We start from the raw sequence: 27,357 nt of genomic DNA, 5'->3' as shown, positions 1-27,357 counted from the left end.
GAGTTAGTTGCCCCAGGGAGGTCATGCTGCTTACACAAGGCAGTAGCGGACTCCCAAATCAGGATGGACATGGGGCAATGTAGATGGCACAGGTGAAACTCAGCTGTCAAGACCCATCTTGTTCAAGCTCAGATTAAATTGTGTTTCTCAAACGATGGGTCACAATCATTTAATGGACAGTGAAATCAACTTAGTGTGTTTGGAACAGTGCTTCTTAAATGAAATAGGATAGGATAAGAGGGAGTAGGAAAGGACAGGGCAAGGCAAGGCGGAATAGATGATATGAGGAAGGAGTGTTTGCTGAAACTTTTCCTTCAGTGTGTGTTTCTGGGAGTATGTGATAGCACTGGGTTGCCATGGAAATGAAGACCATCTTTTGCCATGGGTTGTAATAAAAAGTGTTAACAAATCATCTAGAATTGACCAGTAGCAAGAGTGTGTTTTCTTGTTCCTCTTCTCTGTTTTACCAATGTCTAGCTAGTGCTTTTCACACAGCAAGGAGGTGTTGGGTGAAAGTTTGCTGAGGAATGAATGTGGAAGTGGTGATGGAACCTATACTGATGTATTCATTTTCATAACAATAGTAATGAGATATCACTCTTTCTTTTACATAATTGTAAGTTTTAACTTTTGAAAAGGAATTCATTCTAAGAGATGCTATGTTCATAGGGTTGACCACATAGGCATTTTACTTGGTGCGAATAAATAGACATTTATTCATGGTGCTTAGTCTATTGAAACTACTCTGATCAGAAATGAGTGCTTCACATGCTTTGGCTCGTTTAATATTCACATGAACTCTATAATTAGAGTTCATGTGAATAGAGTACTATTATTCTCCCCACTTTAAAGAAGAAGAAACTGGGGAAACCTGGGCTCAGAGAGGTTAAGTAACTTACCTTAGACCACACAGCCAGCAAGTGACACAAACAGGATGTGTTGGAGCCCAGTGACCACACTCGTAACCTGCTTGCTTTGGCTTCTCTGTGCACTGTTGAGCCATCATCCTAAAGAACAAATGAGGAGGAATAAAGTGAAATGCAGATTTGTGAATCTCTAAAACAGAAGTGTCCTTATGCGTTCGCTCTGTATTCCTGGAGTCAGGATTCCTGTGTGACAGCATAAGTCCGGACTCAGGTAAACCTGATGTTGAAACAAAAAAAAAAGCTGAAGCAGGTCCTGTATGTTTCAGGAGACTCTTTCCCTACGTGCCGTACACAATAGCCCAACTAAAATCCAAAGATTCTGCCTGAATGCTCAGAATGGGAGTGTCTCTGCCTACTGTGCAAACAACTGGCTTCCAAGCAAACCCTGTTCCCTCAGAGTGTCGTTTAGATAGATAAGGAGGTGACCATGTGCTGAACAGGGGCCATGAATGGAGCAGGCACGCTCAGACACAGGTGTGCCAGGCTGACCTGTGCAGGGTGCATTCCAGGCTAGTCTCTCTCCACTTCCGTGGCTTTTGCCATGGGTGGGGCGGGGGAGGAGTACGTAGGGAGTGGAATTGGAGGTGACAGCTTGAAAAGGCAAAGGCAGAGTTCAGATTCCTGTTTGGATCGTCTTGATGATAAGGAATGAGGATTTCTTATTTAATTAATGCTACTGTTAGTTGCTAATGTATTTATTTACTCAACTCCCTTTCTCCTTCCCTTCCTCCCTCCCTCTGCATAATTATTCATCATCCTTTATATCCAGGAACTGATCTGGGGACTTTCCATACGGTGAATTAAAAAGCAACCAAAGTAGACAAGGTCTCTGCCCTCACTGGACAGAGAAGACAATACATAAATTTGCAAATAAGCAAGAAAATTTAAGATGGGGCTAAAGAACCGGGTAATAGAAAGTTCCTGATTTGACCTAATAGGACCAGTGGCTGTCTAAAGTAGCGTGTTAAAGGAGAACAGTTCAGAGAAGGTGACATTTACACTAAGGTCTGAGGGTGGGAAGGAGCCCAGGAGGACAGTGCATTACAGGCGGAGGTAACAGCCAGTGCAAAGGCCCTGAGGCCAGACGCAGGCTGAACGCTGTACCAAAGATCTAGGAGAACGTCAGTGGGGCCGGAGGGCAGTGTGTGAAGAGGAGGGTGGAGGAGTTACAGTGATGGCAGGGTGGGGGTCAATCAGAGCCTTGGAGAGTCAGAAATTAAGATTCACTCCCAGTTTTGCTAATAATAAACTCAACTCCAACTCCAACTCCACGTTCTCCCTGTAGTTTGCTTAACTCAGAAAGAAAGTAGTTTTTCCCTTTAATTATTGTTCAAATAGTGTTGCCTTTTAATTGACCTTTCTTAGCCTATCCCTCTTTATTCTCCACAGAACCCCATAAAACACATACACGTGGACAGGCATGCGTGCATGCAGCAATAACATTGCCACATATGCACCCATGCATACACCCAGCTACACTCATATGCACACACATGCACACCTCCGCCTCTATAAACATAGATGTGTCCATGTAAACACATGCGCACATGCATACACTCAGGAAAACATACATGCACACGTGCCACACCCATAACCACACGCCTGCATACACCACACATGTGAGGACACCCACTGACTCACAGACTCCCTGCCTGGTCAGAATGATCATTCTGAAACACAGATGAGGCTGTGGTCCTTCTTGGCCTATGGGTCTTCACTGCTTCCTCATTGCCCACGTAGGGTCCAGACTCAAAAAAGGTGCTCAGGATCTTCCTGCTGCAGCGCCAGCCGTCGGAACCACTCTTGCAGAGCTCCCTCGTTCCCTGCATAAGCCGTGTTGATTCATTTTATTGATTTAACAAGTATAGTCAAAATGCTGTTCGCTGTACGGGAGGCATTGTCTAAGGCACTTGGGATATACATCAGTGAGCAAAACAGCATGTGTTGGAAGACAGGTGCTAAACAACAAGCATTATGAATCAGTCAGTTATGCAGCATGAACGAAGGTGATAGGCATTGTAAAAACACACAGCAGGGGGAGTGGACATCACAACTGCCTTTGGTTGGGCTGAGTGGGGTGGATTGTGGTGTTTCCTAACTGTGATCTTTGCCATGGAGGAGAGCATCCCTGCCTGGAACACTTCTCCCCCAGCTTGCTTCAGTCAATTAGCACCTGGTAATTTCTGTTACCAGGATCTGTTTTCCTCAGTGTTCTCCAGAGAGACAGAACCCATAGGATATACATGGAGAGAGAGAGATGACAAGAAATATATTAGGACAATTGGCTCACTTTATTGCGGAGACCAAGAAGTCCCGCAATGGGCCTTCTATAAGCTGGAGGACCAAGGCAGCTGGGAGCTCAAGCCAGGTTAGAATTCCTCAGAACCAAGGAAGCTGATGGTGGCCAAAGCCTGGGAGCACATGGGGTGCAGAGAGTGCTGTTGAGAGTCCCAGAGTCCAAGACCTAGAGAACCTGGAGTTCTGACATCTAAGGGCAGGGGAAGAGCATTCCAGACCCAAGGGAGAGTGAGAGATGAATTTGCCTTTCCTCTGCTTTTTGTTCCATCCAGGACCCAGCTAATTGGATGGTGCCATCCACATTAAGGGTAGATCTTCCCCACTCAGTCCCACAATTTGCACGCCAGTCTCCTCTGGAGACACCCTCACAGACATTCCTGGGGCATCCCAGTCATTCTAATCCACGCTAAACCACCTAGGTTTCCCTTTCAGCAGAAGCAATGAGAATAATCCATGCAATGTTTGACAATGTATAGTGCTTTACCAGCTATATGGGGATCACATAATCCAATCAAGGTGACATCCAAAATCAACCAACATGAATCCATCCCTTGTCAACTTGGCACCCATTCGCATTTCTTAAAACATATTTAATCTTCAAATAAAGATAGTGGGCCGGGTGCGGTGGCTCATGCCTGTAATCCCAGTACTTTGGGAGGCCGAGGCAGGTGGATCACCTGAGGTCGGGGGTTCGAGACCAGCCTGACCGACATGGAGAAACTAAAAATGCAAAATTAACCAGGCATGGTGGTTCCTGCCTGTAATCTTAGCTACTTGGGAGCCTAAGGCAGGAGAATCTCTTGAACCCGGGAGGTGGAGGTTGCAGTGAGCCAGGATTGTGCCATTGCACTCCAGCCTGGGCAACAAGAGCAAAACTCTGTCTCATAAAAAAAAAAAAAAAAAAAAAGATAGTAACAGTGTCATAGTTACATCTAGCATGACACAGCTATTCTGCAACTTCCTCCAGACGGCCACATTGCACTGGCTGTGCGTCAAGTTTAAGGATGGTGGGGAAGCTTCTCCTGTGAGGCCTGCTTAGCAAAACCTTGCAGTTGCCTATGGTTGGGCTTGAGAGGTCATGCACAGGATTTCAGCCTAGAACCAGACTCCTCAGATTCCTGCAATCAGAGATAGGCACTGATTTCTGTGTACCCTTTAGCATGTTCAGTCAGCTTTTTAACACTTGCTAGGCCTTGTTTTAGGTACTTGGTCACATTCTCGAAAGCCCTATGCTCAAGAAGCTGCGTTTCCCTAGATCACAGCCTGCATAACGTAACTTAGACCTGACTCTCCCACACCTGTCCTGCTATATTTTAATTATTTGGTTAATCACTTGTTTTTTCATGACTGTTAGCTTGTTCGACCTAAAATCAAGCTGCAGTCCTCTCGGTATACTTCCTAGCCCATGCACGCCATCCTAAGTCCGCTGGGATTCAACATATTTTCTAATAAAACCAAAACTGGGCCAGAAATTCCAGATTCAGAGGGTGGTAAGAAGTGCAGAATCAACTGCGATAAAATTCCATTTAAACACTCAGATAAGAATATTTAAAGAGTTAAATATGCTGAGAAGAATACGTAAAGAGTTACATATTCAGAGAAGAACATTTAAGGAGTTGAATATTCCGAGAATTCACAGAGTTATGAAGTTGTAGCAGCCTTCAGAGCTTTGAGGAAGAGAAAATAACCTTCCTCTCTATTGTGGTGGGTTAACATCCAATTAAAAATGAGGAGGAAACAAAATATACATATTTAATATGTATAGTAAATAGATACGTATATGAAATCATACTTCATATGTCAATTCAATATGTATAATCTATGAACTCTACATACATAAATATTATATATGTCCATACATTTATCTTCATTGCACCTGTTCCTGAGAACGCTGAGTTTGAGAAGCTGCTTTGAGTCTGTGCGGTTTCACAGCTATGAAGCTCTTCTACAAGCAGCTGGTCTGCAAGGCTGGGGAGTAAGAAGGGAGCTTCCAGAGGCCGAGCTGCTCCACAGGAGTGATAGACAGACACACGGAAACTAGCTCTGCAAGCTCAAGTCTTCCCCAAACTCATAGACTCTGTAAGGCTCCTTCTTCCCTTGGGGGAAGAGTGATAGAGTTTGCATGGAAAATAATGATGAAATGTTCATGCTTTTTTACTTTATAGAGTAAAATACACTCTCCCCCTTCTGTAGAAACTTGATGAGAAGGGAATACACACTTAGGAATGGTGATTATTCCAAACTCTGGAATTGAATTCCTGTTGGTGGAAGGATATATATGTCAGAAAGAAAGAATATGGGACATATTTTTTTTCATCTTACAGGGGAAACCAAAAAATATGGCTCTTGATCTAGGGAAATGTATACCTTCATCCAGGATGCCACTGTCCATGTAATAATCAATAAAAATGGTATTTTAGATAGGTTTTAATTCAATATGCCAAAATATGACCAGATCCCAAGTCGTCTAAGAAGTAAGAAAAGAGTAAAAGATGTGTAATTTATATTTTTTCAAATTGCTAATTTAAAATTTCTAAATTTCTAGCCATTTAAAAACTCAGTTTGCTTTCCACTAATGTGGTATTTATTATATTTCACTAAAATGGTCTATGATAAATGCCCTTGTGTTTCTGCTAATCCTATAATCCATGGCCTTTCACTTCAGCACCTCAGTCAGTTCCAAAACAAAGCAGACTATGGCTCTGGGGGCTGAGTAGGTGGGTGGAAGAAAAGGATGATGGGCAGACAATTGCCAGAGTCGGCTGAGAACTGAGTATTTTCCTGGGATTAGGAAGAGGGGGTAACAGTTTGGAAACCTTTCACTCTTCCCTGGGTGCTTACCCTGCCATGTGCTCCCCAGGATACAGACGCACAGCCAGCTATCCCTGGACATCCGGAACTCAGAGTACCTCACCAGCATGCCTCCGCTGCCTGCAGAGTGCCTGGACATCGACGGCGATTGGAACACCCTGCCGGTGATCTTTGAGGACAGATATGTGGACTGCCCTGCGACAGGTTTGTCTTGTTTTGGAAAGACTCAGGAATAAGGCTTTCCAGTGAGATTCTGACAGTGGCCCAGTTTGTTTATGTCCCAGCGAAAGTGACACCAAATTGATGAACCATTGTGTCAGTTCATAGAGAGGAAACAAGCTAATGGTTTGAAATGACTTTGTTTCTATGAAATGGGCAAATAGATCTAACAAAATAACAATGCACCACTTCCTCCCTGACTGCTTCTGGAGCGGAATTATATGTAGTGCGTTTTCACCTGCAAAATAGGAACCACAGCCTGCCCATCCCCACACCAGAGTGACATGAAAGTCAGATGAAGATTCTTTCTTATCTCAAATGTGCCATTCAAATAAATATGATTTCCAGGTGAACTTTAAAGACATTGGGCCAAAGACTGGGCTCAGTGGCTCGTGCCTGTAATCCCAGCACTTTGGGAGGCCGAGGTGGGCAGATCAACTGAGGTCAGGAGTTCAAACAGCCTGGCCAAAATGGCAAAACCCCGTCTCTACTAAAAATACAAAAATTAGCTAGGTGTGGTGGCAGACGCCTGTAATCCAAGCTACTTGGGAGGCTGAGGCAGGAGAATCGCTTGAACCCAAGAGGCAGAGGTTGCAGTGAGCAGAGATCGCACCACTACATTCCAGCCTGGGTGACAGAGCAAGACTCCGTCCCCCCCACCAACAAAAAGTAAAAATAAAAATAAAGGCATTGGCCGCTTGGGCCACTGTCTGTGTGGAGTTGGCACATTATCACCTTGTCTGCCTGGGTGATTTTTCTCCAGGTATTTTGATTTCCCCCATAGTCTACAGCTGTGCCCATTAGGCGAATTGGTGTGTGTACATCATCCTGATCAGAGTGAGTGTGGGTATGTGTGAGTGCACCCTGAGATGGGATGGTGTCTTGCCCAGGGCTGAGTCCTGCAATGGGATGGTATCTTGTTCAATGATTTGTTTTCCTGAGCCACCAGGAAAGGGTAAAGTATGGAAGAACTCAGCCAGTTACCATATTTCTGACTGATGGTGAACTACAGGTTGGCAGGAGGTGCTCCTTACAATTTCACTTTGCAGACATTTATTCTTTGATCTAACCCACCACCACTACAACTGCTGTCACTCATGGAGTCACCAAATACTGGGCAAATCATTATTTGTTTTCATTAATTGTTCTTAAATATTTGTATAGCTCAGATTTACTTCAGGGTTTAATATTAGAAGTGTTTTAGGTCTTTAAGTTTAATGATGGTTTTGGGATCAGAAATATGCCATAGGAACTTAACTCTTGGTTATATCAATTAGCCTATGGTAAAACTGCTTCTGTTACACATCCCTTTAATTGTGTTATAGGTCAATGTTTCCAGCAACCTACTGATGATGTTAAATGAGGACTTACTGTATGTGGTTTAATAGATGAATGATTCATTTCAGGGAGAAAAGATCACATGTTTGTGTGTATTGTTTCTGTATATGTATCCGGAGTGCAATCTGTTTTGCTGCTGTCACACAGAGTTTGTTAATGGACTTAGAGGTCAAGAGGGAAGTGCCCTGGGCAAGAGGTCAAGGTTCGTTTCTTGTCCTGACGCACATGGCCCTGCTCCTGGAAACCCAACAAGCTAAATCGTCCTGTGCTCCCTTCAAGGATCAGAAAAACATCAGGCTGTATGCTGGAGGTTTTAGATGCTTTATCTCTTTAATCCTGTAAACAAACTCACAAGCTCAATGTCACAGAGAGAATCTGAGGCACTAAGTATAATAATTTATTAAAGATCACAAGGCTTATTAAAGCCAGTGTTCAAAGCCAACTCACTCTGATTCCAAAGTCTATGCTCTGCCTCGCTGTCTGTGCAAGGAGTTTTAAATCATCATGTTTAAGTGCCCATCATTTAAAGGATGCTTTAAAATGGCTAAATTTCAAAGATTCTGCTACCTGAGACTTGTAGGATATTTTAAAAATCCAAGAGACTTCCAAGGGCAGTGCAACCTTGCAAACATACGGTTCTTTGGTTCTCAGTTATACCCTGACATCTAGTGTCAGCACAGCGTATGGCAATTATAAAGTGTACAGGCCAGAGAGCCTCCAAACCAACTGGTCAAAACAAGTTTAAAACATGACACCAAGACGTTTTCTTCTGTGGGTGTGTGTGTGTGTGTGTGTACGTATGTATGTGTGTTTGCATATATATGTATGTGTATGTATGCATATGTAGGTATGCATGTATACTAATATGTAAGTACATCTTCATCAGAGTTATACGATTTAACTACAGAGAATCTGAACTGTTGGAGAAGAATTTAAATTAATCGCCCACTATCAGAACCTCTAGTATTATCATTATTAGGTTTTGTTGCAGATTGTCTTCCAGTCTTTTTTTCTGCACATATTCACATACATTCTTGTGAATATGAATCTTAGTCCCTCAACTCACAGGTGCAGTTACATCACATACCTCTATTTGTTAAATAAATGCATTCCCTTGGCTGGTCACGGTGGCTCACACCTGTAATCCCAGCGCTTTGGGAGGCTGAGGCAGGTGGATCACCTGAGGTTGGGAGTTTGAGACCAGCCTGACTAACATGAAGAAACTCCATCTCTACTAAAAATACAAAATTAGCTGGGTGTGGTGGCACATGCCTGTAATCCCAGCTACTCGGTAGGCTGAGGCAGGAGAATTGCTTGAACCTGGGAGGCAGAGGTTGTGGTGAGCCAAGGTCACACCATTACACTCCAGCCTGGGCAACAAGAGTAAAACTCCGCCTCAAAAAAAAAAAAAAAAAAATCAATTAAGGAAATAAATAAATTCATTCCCTCTCTGTGCCTCCATCCTGCAACATCAGCTGGAAAATCCACCTCAGTCCTTCTGGGGCTTCTCTGCCCACTCCTTTCTCATTACCTCTCACGTCAGTGCCCTGGAGTCAAACAGCAACAAGACATGGTTGGGGGAAGTCTTTCTAGGATTGTCCAAACCTGCAGGTTGCTCTAACCCATTGGTTATCCATATTTATGTTGTGAATCCCGAAAACCTGAGATAGGTATCAGTTAATTTAGAAAGTTTATTTTGACAAGATTGAGGACACAGGCCCATAACACAGCCTCAGGAGGTCCTGATGACATGTAACCAAGGTGGTCAGAGCACAGCTTGGTTTTATGCATTTTAGGGAGACATGGGACATAATCAAGATCTGTAAGGTGAACACTGGTTTGGTCTTGAAAGGCGGGACAATTCGAAGCTGGGAGGGGGCTTTCAAGGTCATAGGTAGATAAGAGACAGATGGTTGCCTTCTTTAGAGTTTCTGATTAGCCTTTCCAAAGGAGGTAATCAGATATGCGTTTATCTCAGTGAGAAAAGGGGTAGCTTTGAATAGAATGGGAGGCAGGTTTGCCTTAAGCAGTTCCTAGTTTGGCTTTTCTCTTTAGCTTAGTGATTTTGGGGACCTCAAGATATTTTCCTTGCACAATGTCATATTTTAGGATCAGCCTCTCCTTGCAGCTTCTGTGTTGAGCTTGAGGCTGGGACTCCTGCACAGTGCAGGTACACTCATCTTCCTGGAAGAACAAAGGCAGTCACTCTCAGAGGCGGATCTCTCTCCTCCAGTCTTCTCTCCACAGACCTCTGACCTGAGCCTTCTGTATCCCCCATACTACTTTTACAGAAATATCTGTACCCCCACTCCAAACTGGAAGCTTCTCTTGAACTCCTTGATCTCTCACAAAGTATTCTGATGATTCTTTAACCCCAGATCAAAAGCATGAGTGATAAAGAACTATTTTCTCGGCCGGGCGGGGTGGCTCAAGCCTGTAATCCCAGCACTTTGGGAGGCCGAGACGGGCGGATCACGAGGTCAGGAGTTCGAGACCATCCTGGCTAACACGGTGAAACCCCGTCTCTACTAAAAAACACAAAAAGCTAGCTGAGTGTGGTGGCGGCACCTGTGGTCCCAGCTCCTCAGGAGGCTGAGGCAGGAGAATGGCGGGAACCTGGGGGGCAGAGCTTGCAGTGAGCTGAGATCCGGCCACTGCACTCCAGCCCAGGCGACAGAGTGAGACCCCGTCTCAAAACAAACAAACAAACAAACAAACAAACAAACAAACAAACAAACTAAAAACTATTTTCTCTTTCCTCAAGAACCCAGTGACCTTAATATTTATGCCTTGCCGTGACGTTATCAGATACAATTATATTCCATTCGTCCAGTGTAAGGGAAAAAGGGAAATAAAAGATTTCCATTTCTATGTGAAAATAATAGCATTTGCTGGGCATGGCGGCTCACACCTGTAGTCCAAACTTCTCGAGAGACTGAGGTGGGAGGTTTGCTTAAGCCCAGGGGTTAGAGGTTACAGTGAGCTATGACTGTGCCTCCTGTCATTGCACTCCAGCCTGGGTGACAGGTGAGACCCTGTCTCTAAAAAGAAAAAACAACTAATGAAAGCCGTAACAGCATTTCTTCATGGTCTTTAACAGACCATGGTGTATTAGTATGTTCTCACACTGCTGGTAAAGACATACCCGACACTGGGTAACTTACAAAGAAACAGAGGTTTAATGGACTCACAGTTCCACGTGGCTAGGGAGGCATCACGTGGTGGAAGGTGAAAGGCACGTCTTATATGGCAGCAGGCAAAGAGAGAATGAGAGCCAAGTGAAAGGGTTTTCCCCTCATGAAACCATCAGATCTTGTGAGATGTATTCACTAGCACGAGAACAGATGGGGGAAGCTGCCCCCATGATTCAATTATGTCCCACCAGGTCCCTCCCACAACATCTGGGAATTACGGGAGCTACAATTCAACATAAGACTTGGGTGGGGACACAGCCAAACCATATCACATGGCCTAAACACATGCCATGTGCCAGACACTCTGCAAAATCTATCTTTGTCTCTGCTCCCCCAACACCCACACCATGCCTCTCTATTCTAAGACAATTGGGAGGTTCGCCTCAAACCTGAAGAGTTGGCCAGATTGTCAGATTGTCTGGTTTTGAGTCTTTCCCCCTAACGGTTATTAACTGTGTGAAATTAGGCAAAAGGGGTTAGAATTTCTCCTCCACAGGATTGCTGTGACTTGTGGATTGATCAGTCCATAAAACACTTAAAAGAGCAACTGGCATAAAGGCATTCTGAATGCATGTTTATTCATTAGTATTTGACTCTAAATCCATTCTCTTTCAATTAGATCCTTTGCTACTTTCATTTTTCTAAAATTACAATAATGAAACTAATTATTTGCTATTTTGGCAACTGACTGACTTCTTGCACTTTCTGTTTCCTGTCTTAACTGTCCGTGATGAATTTGATACATGTTTTGTTTTTTTTTTTAATTCCAAGAATCTATGACCTGTGGTATAAAGACCAGATGACTCATTTATACAAGGCATTCAAGTTCATCAATGGCGTAGGTTCTCTCTCTCTGTCTGACTTCATACCGCCAACACCTCACTCTTGTTCCATCCACATGGGAATGAACCAAACCTGGAGCAGAGTGTGCCCAGCCTTCTGGGCCTTTGCCCATGCTGTTCCCTGTGCTTAGTGTGGTTCATTCCCTCCTTTTCTGAAGAAGTTCATTTCATATTCCCCAGCAGTCCCATTCTTTTTTTACTTTTTAAAGACTTTTTAAAAGAGCATTTCAGATTCCCAGTAAAGGAAAATAAAGAGGAAGATACAGAGATTTCCTACATACCTCCTACGCCCTCACATGCATAGCCTTCTTCACTATCAACATCTCCCACCTGAGAGTTGCCTTTGTTACAGCAGATGAACCTCTATTGACACGTCATTATCACCCAAAGTTCCTAGTTTGCATGAGGGTTCCTTCTTCATGTTGCACATTCTATGGGTTTGGACAGACGTATAATAAGTGATGTGCATCCATTCTTATAGTACAATACACAGTAGTTCCATTGCTCAAAAAATCCACAGTTCTTAGCCTATTTATCCTGCCTTCTCCCAAACAGTGCCTGGCAACCACTAGTCTTTTTACTATCTTCATTGTTTTGCCATAGTGCACATTATTTTGGCAGAAGAGATAGCTGTATCTGTGTATATTTCCCAACATTTTGCAAATCCCTTAAAGGCAGAGCCTGGTTCACTATTATAACTAGTACTCACTTTCCCTCCTTCTAAGCCACTGCCTAGGATAGGGATTTTTCACACAGAATATGTCAAAGTACTGTTTGTGGGACTAAATGATATTGAAGCAACATTTTTTCAAGCCAATGCAAACAATATTATTTGTTTTGTTGGATTTCTGTTCTATTCTCAATTCATCACCTATGTACTAGCCATGATGCTAGCCTTGGGGCTATAGAAATTCACCAAACACCAACTCTTCTCTCTAGACTTGACAACAGATGCGCAAACAGATCATAGTATGGCAATAGGATATATCACACTGCATGTATCTAGAAGGGAGGCTCGGAATTTGTTAGAGATCGTCTAACTTGTGGTAGGTTGTGGGAAGGTTATCGTAGAGAGAGGGAAATTTGTTCACAGTTGCTCAAGATGCAAAGAATGTGCCCTGGTAAGGAAGAGATCCATTATTTCCTTGCTGCAATTATAAACTTCATTCCAAGGCATCATATCTTAATGCTCCCTGCAGTCTGTAAGTAGTGTCTCAGTGGTTTACTTCATGATCACATTCAATAGTGATTGCATTGATTTAACTTCTACTAAGACCATGTGGAGGATTTAAACTTTTTAAAGAAAATAAAAATCCAGTCCTTTTTTTTTGTTTGTATATGTAAATTGAATAACGTGTCACACGACTGTTTCATGAGAGCCACGATACAGACAGACATGAGAGGTTATTGTTTTTGTCCAGTTACGAATTCTTAGAAGGGAGGGAGGCAGAGAGAGAGTAAGGGGGAGAGAAGAAAGGAAAGAGAAGATGAGAGATTGAGAGAGAGAATGACTTACCTAAAAAAAAATAGGAAAAAATCATCTTTGACTCCCCACCATCTGATTATGAAGATCACAATGATTCCGGGAGCTTTCCTGTGGTCTGAATGCCACAAAGGAGAGTTTCTCTTAATAGAATTCAAGCTCGGCAGTACTTTTCTGAGAAAGTAGAAATCTGTCTTCCCTAGTTGTAACATCATCTTGTATTATAACTCTACTTTGACTTATGACTATAGAGCATGAAGTTTACTTTGAATCTTCCCATTGTAGAGTTGAGGAAAGTGACCTCTAATAGGATAAGAGCTTATTTAAGTTCCATAGTTGTCCAAGGTCTTGTCACTGGGTAAATGGCAATGTCAGAATTTTCTGACCAAATCAGGCTTTTCTGGCTCTAAAGCTGTCTTTTACTCTGTAAATATTGTGCATAATATGGAGAAATGCTTTAATATTTACAAGTGGGATGATTACACATACTTTGATAAGTTAAAAGTAAAAGGATGACAGGTTTTGACAGCTTTTTGTTTGTGCAGTGTCGTTCTGACACTAACTACCCAGAGGTCGAACTTCACCATCTAAGGGCAGAATCCTCGATGAACTTTACCTTCAAATACCAGACACCAGGCCGGGCGCAGTGGCTCACGCCTGTAATCCCAGCACTTTGGGAGGCCGAGGCAGGTGGATTGCCTGAGCTCAGGAGTTTGAGACCAGCCTGGGCAACATGGTGAAACCCCATCTCCACTAAAATACAAAAAAAACACACCAAAAATTAGCCAGGCATAGTGACATGTGCTTGTAATTCCAGCTACTTGGGAGGCTGAGACAGGAGAATCACTTGAATCTGGGAGGTGAAGATTGCAGTGAGCTGAAATGGAGACACTGCACTCCAGCCTGGGCCACAGAGCGAGACTCCATCTCAAAAGAAAAAGTAAATAAATAAATGAATAAATGAATAAATGAATAAATAAATAAATAAAACCAGACATCAGCTCAGGGGTTCCCAGGCCACCCATACGCTGAACAACTGGCTGCAAATTGTGGGTTTCCATAACCCCTCAGGTTCAATAATTGTTAGAATGACTCCTAGAACTCAGGAAAGCATCATACATATAATTGCATTTTTATTATAAAAGATACAACATCCAGTTAAAAAGGAGATCCATAGGATGAGGTCTGAGGGCCCTCAGACATAAACATTCTGTGCCCTCAGGAGGCACCCTCCAGGCACACCGGTCTGTGTCATCACCAGAGACACTCACCTAAGCCTCATAATTCAGAGTTTTTATCGGGGGTTCATTGTGACCAAAATCAATCTCCAGGTCACTCTTTCCCAGAAATCAAGCTGGTATTACTTGACTGAATGTCTTAACTCTCTAGTCACATGATTGGTCTTTCCAGCATGGCCAACCTCTATCCTGAACTAACTTATTAGCATAAAGTGTTTAGGGATTCATCATGAGTCCCTGGTTAGCAAACATTATCAAGACCCCATAAATAACAAAGACACTATTATCATTTGAGAAATTCTGAGAATCTAGAGACTATCTCTTAGGAATTAGGAATGAAAAAAAGCCAAATTCTTTTTTTTTTAATTATACTTTAAGTTCTAGGGTACATGTGCACAATGTGCAGGTTTGTTACATATGTATACATGTGCCATGTTGGTGTGCTGCACCCATTAAGTCGTTTATGTTAGGCATATCTCCTAATGCTATCCCTCCCCACTCCCGCCAACCTATCACAGGCCCTGGTGTGTGATGTTCCCCACCCTGTGTCCAAGTGATGTCATTGTTCATTTCACACCTATGAGTGAGAACATGCGGTGTTTGGTTTTCTGTCCTTGTGATAGTTTGCTCAGAATGATGGTTTCCAGCTTCATCCATGTCCCTACAAAGGACATGAACTCATCCTCTTTTATGGCTGCATAGTATTCCATGTTGTACATGTGCCACATTTTCTTAATCCAGTCTATCACTCATGGACATTTGGGTTGGTTCCAAGTCTTTGCTATTGTGAGTAGTGCTGCAATAAACATATGTGTGCATGTGTCTTTATAGCAGCATGATTTATAATCCTTTGGGTATATACCCAGTAATGGGATGGCTGGGTCAAATGGTATTTCTAGTTCTAGATCCTTGAGGAATCGCCACACTGTCTTCCACAATGGTTGAACTAGTTTACAATCCCACCAACAGTGTAAAAGTGTTCCTGTTTCTCCACATTCTCTCCAGCACCTGTTGTTTCCTGACTTTTTAATGATCCCCATTCTAACTGGTGTGAGAGGTATCTCATTGTGGTTTTGATTTGCATTTCTCTGATGGCCAGGGATGATAAGCATTTTTTCATGTGTCTGTTGGCTACATAAATGTCTTCTTTAAGAAGTGTCTGTTCATATCCTTTGCCCACTTTTTGATGGCTTTGTTCAAGTCCTTTGTAGATTCTAGATATTAGCCCTTTGTCAGATGGGTAGATTGTAAAAATTTTCTCCCATTCTGTAGGTTGCCTGTTCACTCTGATGGTAGTTTCTTTTGCTGTGCAGAAGCTCTTTAGTTTAATTAGATCCCATTTGTCTATTTTGGCTTTTGTTTCCATTACTTTTGGTGTTTTAGTCATGAAGTCCTTGCCCATGCCTATGTCCTGAATGGTATTGCCTAGGTTTTCTCCTAGGGTTTTTATGGTTTCAGGTCTAACATTTAAGTCTTTAATCCATCTTGAACTAATTTTTGTATAAGGTGTAAGGAAAGGATCCAGTTTCAGCTTTCTACATATGGCTGGCCAGTTTTCCCAGCACCATTTATTAAATAGGGAATCCTTTCCCCATTTATTGGTTCGGTTTATATGATGGATTATGTTTATTGATTTGTGTATGTTGAACCAGCCTTGCATCCCAGGGATGATGCCAACTTGATCATGGTGGATAAACTTTTTGATGTGCTGCTGGATTTAGTGATTTAGTTTGCCAGTATTTTATTGAGGATGTTTGCATTGATGTTCATCGGGGATATTGGTCTAAAATCCTCTTTTTTTGTTGTGTCTCTGCCAGGCTGTGGTATCAGGATGATGCTGGCCTCATCAAATGAGTTAGGAAGGATTCCCTCTTTTTCTATTGATTGGAATAGTTTCAGAAGGAATGGTACCAGTTCCTCTTTGTACCTCTGGTGAAATTCGGCTGTGAATCCGTCTGGTCCTGAACTTTTTTTAGTAGGTAGGCTATTAGTCATTGCCTCAACTTCAGAACCTGTTATTGGTCTATTCAGGGATTCAAGTTCTTCCTGATTTAGTCTTGGGAGGATGTATGTGTCCAAGAATTTATTCATTTCTTCTAGATTTTCTAGTTTATTTGCATAGAGGTGTTTATAGTATTCTCTGATGGTAGTTTGTATTTCTGTGGGATCGGTGGCGATATCCCCTTTATCATTTTTTATTGCATCTATTTGATTCTTCTCTCTTTTCATCTTTATTAGTCTTGCTAGTGGTCTATCAATTTTGTTGATATTTTCAAAAAACCATCTCCTGGATTCATTGATTTTTTGAAGGGTTTTTTGTGTCTCTATCTCCTTCAGTTCTGCTCTGATCTTGGTTATTTCTTGGCTTCTGCTAGCTTTTGAATGTGTTTGCTCTTGCTTCTCTAGTTCTTTTAATTGTGATGTTAGGGTGTCAATTTTAGATCTTTACAGCTTTCTCTTGTGGGCATTTAGTGCTATAAATTTCCCCCTACATACTGCTTTAAATGTGTCCCAGAGATTCTGATATGTTGTGTCTTTGTTCTCATTGGTTTCAAAGAACATCTTTATTTCTGCCTTCATTTCATTATGTACCCAGTAGTCATTCAGGAGCAGGTTGTTCAGTTTCCATGTAGTTGGGTGGTTTTCAGTGAGTTTCTTAATCCTGAGTTCTAATTTGATTGCACTATGTTCTGAGAGATAGTTTGTTGTAATTTCCGGTCTTTTACATTTACTAGGAGTGCTTTACTTCCAATTATGTGGTCAATTTTGCAATAAGTGCCATGTGATGCTGAGAAGAATGTATATTCTGTTGATTTTGGGTGGAGAGTTCTGTAGATGTCTATTAGTTCTGCTTGGTGCAGAGCTGAGTTCAATTCCTGGATATCCTTGTTAACTTTGTGTCTCATTGATATCTGTCTAATGTTGACAGTGGGGTGTTAAAATCTCCCATTATTGTGTGGGAGTCGAAGTCTCTTTGTAGGTCTCTAAGGACTTGCTGTATGAATCTGAGTGCTCCTATATTGGGTGCATATATATTTAGGATAGTTAGCTCTTCTTGTTGAATTGATCCCTTTACCATTATGTAATGGCCTTCTTTGTCTCTTTCAATCTTTGTTGGTTTAAAGTCTGTTTTATCAGAGACTAGGATTGCAACCCCTGCTTTTTTTTTTTTGTTTTCCATTTGCTTGGTAGATCTTCCTCCATCCCTTTATTTTGAGCCTATGTCTTCTCTGCACATGAGATAGGTCTCCTGAATGCAGCACACTGATGGGTCTTGACTCGTTATCCAATTTGCCAGTCTGTGTCTTTTAATTGGAGCATTTATCCCGTTTACGTTAAGGTTACTATTGTTATGTGTGAATTTGATCCTGTCATTATGATGTTAGCTGGTTATCTTGCTCATTAGTTGATGCAGTTTCTTCCCAGCATGGATAGTCTTTACAATTTGGCATGTTTTGCAGTGGCTAGTACCAGTTGTTCCTTTCCATGTTTAGTGCTTCCTTCAGGAGCTCTTGTAAGGCAGGCCTGGTGGTGACAGAATCTCTCAGCATTTGCTTGTCTGTAAAGGATTTTATTTCTTCTTCACTTATGAAGTTTAGTTTGGCTGGATATGAAATTCTTAGTTGAAAATACATTTCTTTAAGAATGCTGAATATTGGCCCCCACTCTCTTCTGGCTTATAGAGTTTCTGCTGAGAGAGCCACTGTTAGTCTGATGGGCTTCCCTTTGTGGGTAACCTGACCTTCCTCCTGGCTACCCTTAACATTTTTCCTTCATTTCAACTTTGGTGAATCTGACAATTGTGTGTCTTGGAGTTGCTCTTCTCGAGGAGTATATTTGTGGAGTTCTCCATATTTCCTGAATTTGAATGTTGGCCTGCCTTGCTAGGTTGAGGAAGTTCTCCTGGATAGTATCCTGAAGAGTGTTTTCCAACTTGGTTCCATTCTCCCTGTCGCTTTCAGGTACACCAACCAGATGTAGATTTGGTTCTTGGAGGCTTTGTTCATTTCTTTTTACTCTTTTTTCTCTAAACTTCTCTTCTCACTTCATTTCATTCATTTGATCTTCAGTCACTGATACCCTTTCTTCCACTTGATCGAATCGGCTACTGAAGCTTGTGCATTCGTCACGTAGTTCTCATGCCATGGTTTTCAGCTCCATCACGTCATTTAAGGTCTCTCTGCTATTTATTCTAGTTAGCCATTCATCTAATCATTTTTCAAGGTTTTTAGCTTCTTTGTGATGGGTTCGAACATCCTTCTTTAGCTCGGAGAAATTTGTTATTACCGATTGTGTGAAGTGTACTTCCATCAACTCTTCAAAGTCATTCTCTGTCCAACTTTGTTCCATTGCTGGCAAGGAGCTGCATTCCTTTGGAGGAGAAGAGGTGCTCTGATTTTTAGAATTTTCAGCTTTTCTGCTCTGGTTCCTCCCCATCTTTGTGGTTTTATCTACCTTTGGTCTTTGATGATTGTGACGTATAGATGGGGTTTCGGTGTGAATGTCCTTTCTGTTTGTTAGTTTTTCTTCTGACAGTCAGGACCCTCAGCTGCAGGTCTGTTGGACTTTGCTGGAGGTCCACTCCAGACCCTGTTTGCCTGGGTATCACCAGTGCAGGCTGCAGAACAGCATATATTGCAGAACAGCAAATGTTGCTGACTGATCCTTTCTCTGGAAGCTTCGTCTCAGAGGGGCACCTGGCTGTATGAGGTGTCAGTCGGCCCCTACTGGGAGGTGCCTCCAACTTAGGCTACTCAGGGGTCAGGGACCCACTTGAGGAGGCAGTCTGTCCATTCTCAGATCTCAAACTCCAAGGTGGGAGAACCACTACTTTCTTCAAAGCTGTCAGACAGGGATGTTTAGGTCTGCAGAAGTTTCTGCTGCTTTTTGTTCAGCTATGCCCTGCCCCCAGAAGGTGAGTCTACAGAGGCAGCCAGGCCTCCCTGAGCTGTGTTGGGCTCCACCCAGTTCGAGTTTCCTGGCTGCTTTGTTTATCTACTCAAGCCTCAGCAATGGTAGACGCCCCTCCTCCAGCCTCGCTGCTACCTTGAAGTTCGATCTCAGACTGCTGTGCAAGCAGTGAGTGAGGCTCCATGGGTGTAGGACCCTCTGAACCAGGCACAGGATATAATCTCCTGGTGTGCTGTTTGCTAAGATGATTGGAAAGGCATAGTATTAGGGTGGAAGTGTCCTGATTTTCCAGGTACCATCTGTCTTGGCTTCCCTTGGCTAGGAAAGGGAATTCCCTGACCCCTTGTGCTTCCCGGGTGAGGTGATGCCCCACCCTGCTTCAGCTCACACTCTGTTGGCTGTACCCACTGTCCAACAAGTGCCAGTGAGATGAACTCAGTACTTCAGTTGGAAATGCAGAAATCACCCATCTTCTGCATCACTCATGCTGGGAGCTGTAGATTGGAACTGTTCTATTCAGCCATCTTGGAACCAAGCCCTCAAAGCCAAATTCTTTATTATGCAGTTAGACATTTGGATAACTTGTAAACATAGATTCTTATGCTATGATATAATTTTCTTTCTTTTTTTTTTTTCCATAGGGCATAATTTGAGTGTTTATCCTAATTTTGATGTTCCAGTGACAAGTCCTACAATAATGAATCTAAAAGAGAAAGAAGATAACTGTATGGTAAATGGCAATTTATCTTTTAGGGAAGACCTTGTCTTGTCTACCCTAAAACCATCCCAAATGGATTCTGATGAAGAAGTTATAAGGTGTCCAGAGCTGGCTGAGAATGTGGCCACACAAAATCATATGGATGTGTGCTCTGAATCTCAGGTGTATATAACAATTGGTGAATTTCAAAACAAAGTAGGTGTGCCTGAAGATGAATGTTGGACTGGCCAAACATCTGATGCTGGGACACATCCAGTGGCAGATGTGGATACTTCTAGAAGGAGTCCAGGCCCAGAGGATGGACAGGCCCCAGTGCTGACCTACATTGATGTAAAATCTAGCAATAAGAACCCCTCCAGAGCTGAACCCCTGGTGGCCTTCAATGCTCAGCATGAGAATAGGAGCTCTAGAGATAAGTATGGATTAGACAAGACTGGGCTAAGCAAAGTGGTAGTAGGTGGAAGCCACCAAAATGCCATCTCTTCAGACAAAACCACTCTCCATGAATTAAGTACTCTAGGAAAGGGAATAGATCAAGAGGGGAAGATGGTGCTGCTAAGCTTGAAACTCACCCCCTCTGAGCCCTGTGATCCACTAAATTCTACACTGAGGGAGCCCTTAGATATTAGGTCTTCCCTAAAGGACTCTCACACAGAAGAGCAGGATGAACTCTCAGTGCTATCCGGGGTCATCAAGAGATCTTCATCCATCATATCGGATTCAGGCATTGAGAGTGAGCCAAGCTCCGTTGCATGGTCGGAGGCCCGAAGCAGGGCTCTGGAGTTGCCCAGTGATCGGGAAGTCTTGCACCCATTTGTTCGAAGACATGCCCTCCACCGGAACTCCCTAGAGGGTGGGCACACAGAAAGTAACACGAGTTTGCCAAGCGGCATCCAGGCTTCTCTCACCTCCATTAGCTCTTTACCTTTTGAGGAGGATGAGCGGGAGGTGGCACTCACTAAGTTAACCAAGTCTGTATCTGCTCCCCATATCAGTAGCCCAGAGGAGGCTGCTGAAGATGCAGACACCAAGCAGCAAGGTGGAGGTTTTGGTGAACCTTCAGATATGCACAGCAAGAGCCAAGGTTCCCCAGGACCTTGCTCTCAACTTTGTGGTGACTCTGGAACACAGGATGGTGGAGTGGACCATCCCCTGGTAGAGATAGCTTTAGATGCTGACAACCAGCAGGGCCCTGGATACATAGACATCCCCAAAGGGAAAGGGAAGCAGTTTGATGCTCAAGGACACTGTCTTCCTGATGACAGGACTGAGAACACTCCAGGTGTTGAAACCAAAGGTCTTAATTTAAAAATACCACGTGTCATAGCACTTGAAAACCCCAGGACCAGATCTCTTCATAGAGCACTCGTGGAAACCCCAAAGGGCATACCTAAAGACTTGAATGTGGGTCAGCCAGCTCTTTCCAACAGTGGCATCTCAGAGGTTGAGGGTCTCTCTCAACATCAGGTGCCTGAATTGAGCTATACATCAGCTGCGGATGCCATCAACATGAACTCAACAGGCCAGCAAAGCCAAAGTGGTTCACCTTGCATTATGGATGACACAGCATTTAATAGAGGAGCGAATGCCTTCCCGGAGGCTAAACATAAAGCAGGCACTGTGTGCCCCACTGTGACCCATTCCGTTCATTCCCAGGTTTTGAAAAACCAAGAGCTGAAGGCAGGCACTTCCATCATGGGGTCCCATCTGACCTCTGCAGAGACCTTCACTCTGGACAGTCTGAAGGCTGTGGAGGTTGTGAACTTATCTGTGTCTTGCACTGCCACCTGTCTCCCTTTCTCATCTGTGCCCAAGGAGACCCCTGCCAGGGCTGGATTCTCTTCCAAACAGACCCTGTTTCCCATCACCCATCAGCCTTTGGGATCCTTTGGAGTTGTTTCTACCCATTCCAGCACGTTGGATGAGGAAGTCAGTGAAAGGATGTTTAGGTAAGCTGGCTGATGGGCTTACCTTTCCCACAACAGTCTTTTAGATTTTTCTACATATTTCTCCATTTCATGCATACTATTTCAAAATTTAGATATCTGTGATTTTCTGATTTAAATAAGATAATATATTATAGATAATATATCATATATTTAATTCATATCATATGAATTAAAAATGCAGAAAGCTGTAAGGAAGTAAAAATGGTCAATAAGTCTACCGCCAAATGTAACCACAGTGTATATTCTTCTGCAATTTTTCTATGTGAATCTATATCTATTTATGCTTTTTATACAAAAATGAGATCATTCTGTATAAATGGCAATTGTAAATGTTTAATTTAATAATATATTAGAAATATCTATGTTTATAAATCTATGTTTGCATCATCATTTTAATAATTACACAACATTCTGTTGCATGAATATACCATGATTTATTAACCAAATTCTTTACAAATGAACTTTTAAATTTTAACTATTGATTGATTGATTGATTGAGACAGAGTCTCGCTCTTTCACTAGGCTAGAGTGCAGTGGCTCAATCTTAGCTCACTACAACCTCCACCTCCTGGGTTCAAGTAATTCTCCTGCCTCAGCCTCCCAAGTAGCTGGGACTACAGGCACCCACCACCACGCCCAGCTAATTTTTATACTTTTAGTAGAGACGGGGTTTTACCATGTTGGTCAGGATGGTCTCGACCTCTTGACCTCTTGATCCGCCCGCCTGGGCCTCTCAAAGAGCTGGGATTACAGGCATGAGCCACCGCACCCCGCCAATTTTGTTCAATTTTTATTATGAATATTATAACTCTTATGAATATCATTGTACCTCTACCTTTTCATAGTTTGAAAGGGGAGTTCCTTAAGAGCCTTTGAGGAATACAATTCTTCATCAGATTTGACTCCCAAACACCCTTTAACATTGTGGGGCTTTTAAGTTTACCTTTGTAATGCCAGAATCCATTTCTTCATCCTTGTATTGGGCTTATATTCACATTGCTCTCCCATCTGTAAACTGTATATCTGATTATGTATATAATAGAATCACTTTATCAAACATCCCATCTTCTTTACCCTTCTGCAAAATGCTAAAGAGTTACATATTAATGGTGTCTCCAAAAGAAATTGCCACAGGCAGGCAAACATTGGGTTTTTTGTTTTATAAAGAATATTAAATGCCTATCATATGGTACTTGTCATTAATTCAGTGAGTACACAGCAGACATAGCAGATGCTGTCCAGTAGCTGCCCAGCCAGGGGTTCCCTTGCTTTTTTTGTATCTGCAGTCTAACAGAGAGACAGACACATGAGAAAAGTAGATGAGGGCAGTGACTGGGTAAATATGATGTTTCGTGTGTGCATGGTGGAACCAGAAGGAAAAGCACCTAGTTTGGCTTGGGGAAATGAGTATGAATAGGGATAGTGGCCAGGCAAAGCTTCCTAAAGAAGATGGCATCTACTCTGAGAAAAAAGTATAAGAGACAACGACGATGATGATGATGATGAGGAGGAGGAGGAGGCTAATAACAGATAATAACAAGAAAGAGTAAGTGTCAAATTTGAGATTCTGACCTTGGCAGTCTGACTCCAGGGTCCAGTCCCTTAACCATCGTCTTGCCAGGTAACCAGACAAAGAGCATCATAGCCAAGTGAGACAGGCATTTCAGGCACACAGGCCCTCGTGCACCAAGGCATGGAAGTAAAGCCAAGACATGTAGTTCATGCAGAAAATGATAAGAAATGTGTTATTTATGGAGGCTGGGAGTGGTAAGGAGTGATGCTGGAGAAGCAGGGGAAGGCCAAGCCATGGTGGGCCTGGGTGTCAATCAAGTCAAGAAGCTTTCACTTTTTAAAGATTGCATGGGGCCTTGGAGCTGGGTAGAATCTTTGATATCCTGTCATTCTGTCTCCTGTTCAATGCAGGAATCACATAAGCATCTGCAGAACCAAAACCCACAGAGGCTTTGGTTTTCATAGAGTACTTTCCTGCCTCCTTGTTCAGAACAAAGCTTCACTCACTAGCATGTCCCCTGGGGGCTCAAGTCAGCGATTGCCACTCAGCAGGCACTTTGCCTGTGGGTGCTCAGCCCTCCTACATACCAGCCCAGCTCATTTCCTGTTCAACATGAAACACACAGCTTGGCTTGTGATTAATTAGTGTATTCTCCAGTTTTTATCAGGCCAAAGAAAAATTTAAAAAAGAACTGAAGATTGAAGGATTTCTGTACAGTGACTTAACTGTACTAGCTTCTGATATACCATATTTCCCACCAGAGGAAGAGGAAGAAAATTTGGAAGATGGAATTCACCTGGTTGTCTGTGTCCATGGCCTGGATGGTGAGTTCTAAAACAAGTTTTCTTCCCAAATTCTGTCATATATACAACTTATAATATTTATGCATTAATTTAGATGAAGCATTCATTCAACAGAATGTTCTATTAGCAACTATGGAATGACAGTAATTACGATGAATCTAAGGAAATGAAATGGCCTTGCTCTTAAAGAAAATATCTCTCTGTCCCAAAAAATCTGTTAATTAAATAAAATACATGAATGAATGAATAAATGTAGTGAAGGAGTGAATGGGATAAATCAATACATAAATAAATGGAATAAATGATTAATAGAATAAGTGTACAAAGTAAAAGAATGAATGGCGTGAATGAATTAATGAAATTAATATATCATGGGAATGAATATATTAATGAAATGCATGAACACAGTAATTTGAACCCATGAATTCATGGAATTCATGAGTCAATACAATGGTCTGAATAAAGGAAGAAATGGAGAGTAATGAATACTTGTATTCATTTTGAGGAGCTCAGGTTAGTGGCCCAAACTCTTTTGCTACCTATTTTTATTTACCTCCCACTTATAGAATACCTTTTCTATACCAGGGACTTTGCTAGGTTCTGAGATTTGCAGTAACAAAACAAACTTTCTCACTCATCAACTCAATGTCATGTGTGACCAGTCTGTACCTCTCATGTATATGACACTAAAGTAAAATGAGATAAGACTTTCAATATATTTGTTAAAATAAGACATCTGATCAGGCTATAGGCAATTTTTTTCCATCATGCACATGAAAGATGAGGAATGTTATAAAGATAGAGAGGCTTCACCCATTTTGTGCTGTCAGAAAACGGAGCCATGGATCACATTATCAACTGGGCAACAAGTCGTGAAAACCACAACTGATACCAAGCACAGGGTGCTTTGGAAGATGAGTTCTCGACTTCAAGGTGCATCTGCCTAAACTCTGCAGAATTTTCAGGATCCACTTGTTCAAATTCAGTTTCCAAGTGCTTATTTGTATTAACAGAGAGCTGAGCACATTGATAACAGTTATGAATATTGACACAACTCTTCATGTTGTACAAAATACTTAGGATTTGTATTCTTATAAATGTTCTCCGTTTATTAAGAACACCATATTAAATCATATTTTCTGAGACAATTTTAAGTTGCAGAAAGTTCTCTTTCCCTCAGTAGCTGAAGGAGAGGGGACCATTTCCACCCCTTGCTTAACACTTTATGCTGAATGTAAACACTTGCAGCTTTTGTTTTCCTAAGGCAGGCCCTGGCATATCATTAGGGAACTTCAAACAATAACAACAGTGGAAACAAAGAGCCTAATTTTACTGACAAAAATGAAAGGGGGAATGAATAATAATTAACATCATAACACAAAATGCAACGATTTCCTTAAAAAAATGACCATTTTGTAACTGTGACCTTACAAGTTTGGGCATGTACTCAGACAGGCCGCCAACATGGGTGGCGTCTGGGCGTATCTGAGTCATCCTGAAGCATCAGGGACAACCCCGAACACCTGGACTTCTCCCAATTCCACGTGGCACGTTCACTCTCCTTTGAATCGTTGGGTAGTTTCGTAAAGAATGATATTTTCACTCACAGTTTACAGACTGTTTTGCAACTATGACCTGTGGGGCATATTTACATAGTAAAGTAAGTGATTTATATATCCAAATAACCAGCTTCTAACTTTCAACTCTACAGGGAACTTATTTATTTATTGATTGATTTTTATTTTTTTGAGGTGGAGTCTTGCTCTGTCCCCCAGGCTGTAGTGCAGTGGCACGATCTCGGCTCCCTGAAAGCTCCGCTTCCCGGGTTGACGCTATTCTCCTGCCTCAGCCTCCCAAGTAGCTGGGACTACAGGCTCCCGCCACCACACCCAGCTAATTTTTTGTATTTTTAGTAGAGACGGGATTTCACCATGTTAACCGGATGGTTTTGATCTGACCTCGTGATCTGCCTGCCTTGGCCTCCCAAAGTGCTGGGATTACAAGCATGAGCCACCGCACCGGTCTCTACAGGGAACTTTTAAGAAATAGGACAAACATTTATTAAGACGTAATTGAACCCGTACGACCAACATTAAATTTATGCCTCACTATACTGGCATATAAACCTTATTCTGTTGTATTAAATCCATTTTTTTCACATGACTCTTATTTTGGGAATGCATTTCCTGTGTTCTGCGTGCCTTGATAGCCTTGCATTCTTAACCTTTCATCCCTCTGCCCCAATGCCCACTGCTGTGCCTCCATAGAGCTTGCTTTGCCATGACTCTTGTTCCCAAGAGACGGTCGTAGTCTATTTAGATCACTGTGCCATGATTGGCCAATTGGGAGGTAGGGGGAGGCTTGCAGATTAGCTGTAAATGGCAGTACTAGATAGTCTTCTATTAAGCAAGTAACTGAAGATGGGGCTGGTAGGGGTCCCATTGTGCCCCATCAGTCATGCGAAAGAACCACTTGCAAAATGGGATTTGCTGTGGAAGAAGGAGGGGCGGGGTACCTCCCACCGTTCCTGCATGCAGAGTGTTCACAAGCCACATGCTCACAGATCAGGGATAACTCTGTCGAGGTGGGACTGCTAGAAAGGACCAGGCTCTGAGTGTGGGGGGCCGAGGGGTGGCAGGAGAGCCGGGATTGTAGCTGTTTTCGTTGTTTATATTAACTACTTAACCAAAACTGAGAAAACCCAGTAGAAATGGGGGAAGAGGGAGAGAGAAAGAAATTCCTCGTGTGTCAATATTTTATATGACTAACTACGGGACTGGGGTGGGGGTTATCTGTCATTTTTAGGGAACAGTGCAGACCTTCGACTGGTAAAGACGTTTATAGAACTGGGGCTCCCTGGAGGAAAACTGGACTTCCTGATGTCTGAAAAGAATCAGGTATGATGATAAAAACACCAGAACTGGAAGAACCCTGGATGCATGCTTATATGAGCCTCCTCAATGCACCATGATAATTTATGGACACACACAGATAGGAGGAGACCATGAAAAGAAATGCTGGCCAGGCATTTGGATGGGCTGGAAAGAAAAGACGTGCTGTTTTATTTTGGGAGGGAGAGGAAAGGGTAAGAAATGAGAACATGTGAATCAGTTG

General features: G+C 42.5%; 1 protein-coding gene across 3 annotated transcripts in view; it reads left to right on the top strand.

Moving 5' to 3' along the window:
* Positions 1 to 27,357, top strand: part of FAM135B (family with sequence similarity 135 member B) — a 354,745-nt gene that overhangs the window by 311,502 nt on the left and 15,886 nt on the right. For all 3 annotated transcript variants that reach the window (XM_026454551.1, XM_031935958.1, XM_023192766.2), the window contains exons 12-15: positions 6,085 to 6,239; positions 19,902 to 21,927; positions 24,098 to 24,264; positions 27,049 to 27,140. In XM_026454551.1, the coding sequence (XP_026310336.1) occupies positions 6,085 to 6,239; positions 19,902 to 21,927; positions 24,098 to 24,264; positions 27,049 to 27,140 (2,440 nt within the window). The remainder of the gene's footprint in view (positions 1 to 6,084; positions 6,240 to 19,901; positions 21,928 to 24,097; positions 24,265 to 27,048; positions 27,141 to 27,357) is intronic.

Source organism: Piliocolobus tephrosceles, chromosome 7 (assembly GCF_002776525.5).
Source record: "Piliocolobus tephrosceles isolate RC106 chromosome 7, ASM277652v3, whole genome shotgun sequence".
NCBI classification, from domain to species: Eukaryota; Metazoa; Chordata; class Mammalia; order Primates; family Cercopithecidae; genus Piliocolobus; species Piliocolobus tephrosceles.
This window is presented reverse-complemented; position numbering and strand designations above follow the sequence as displayed.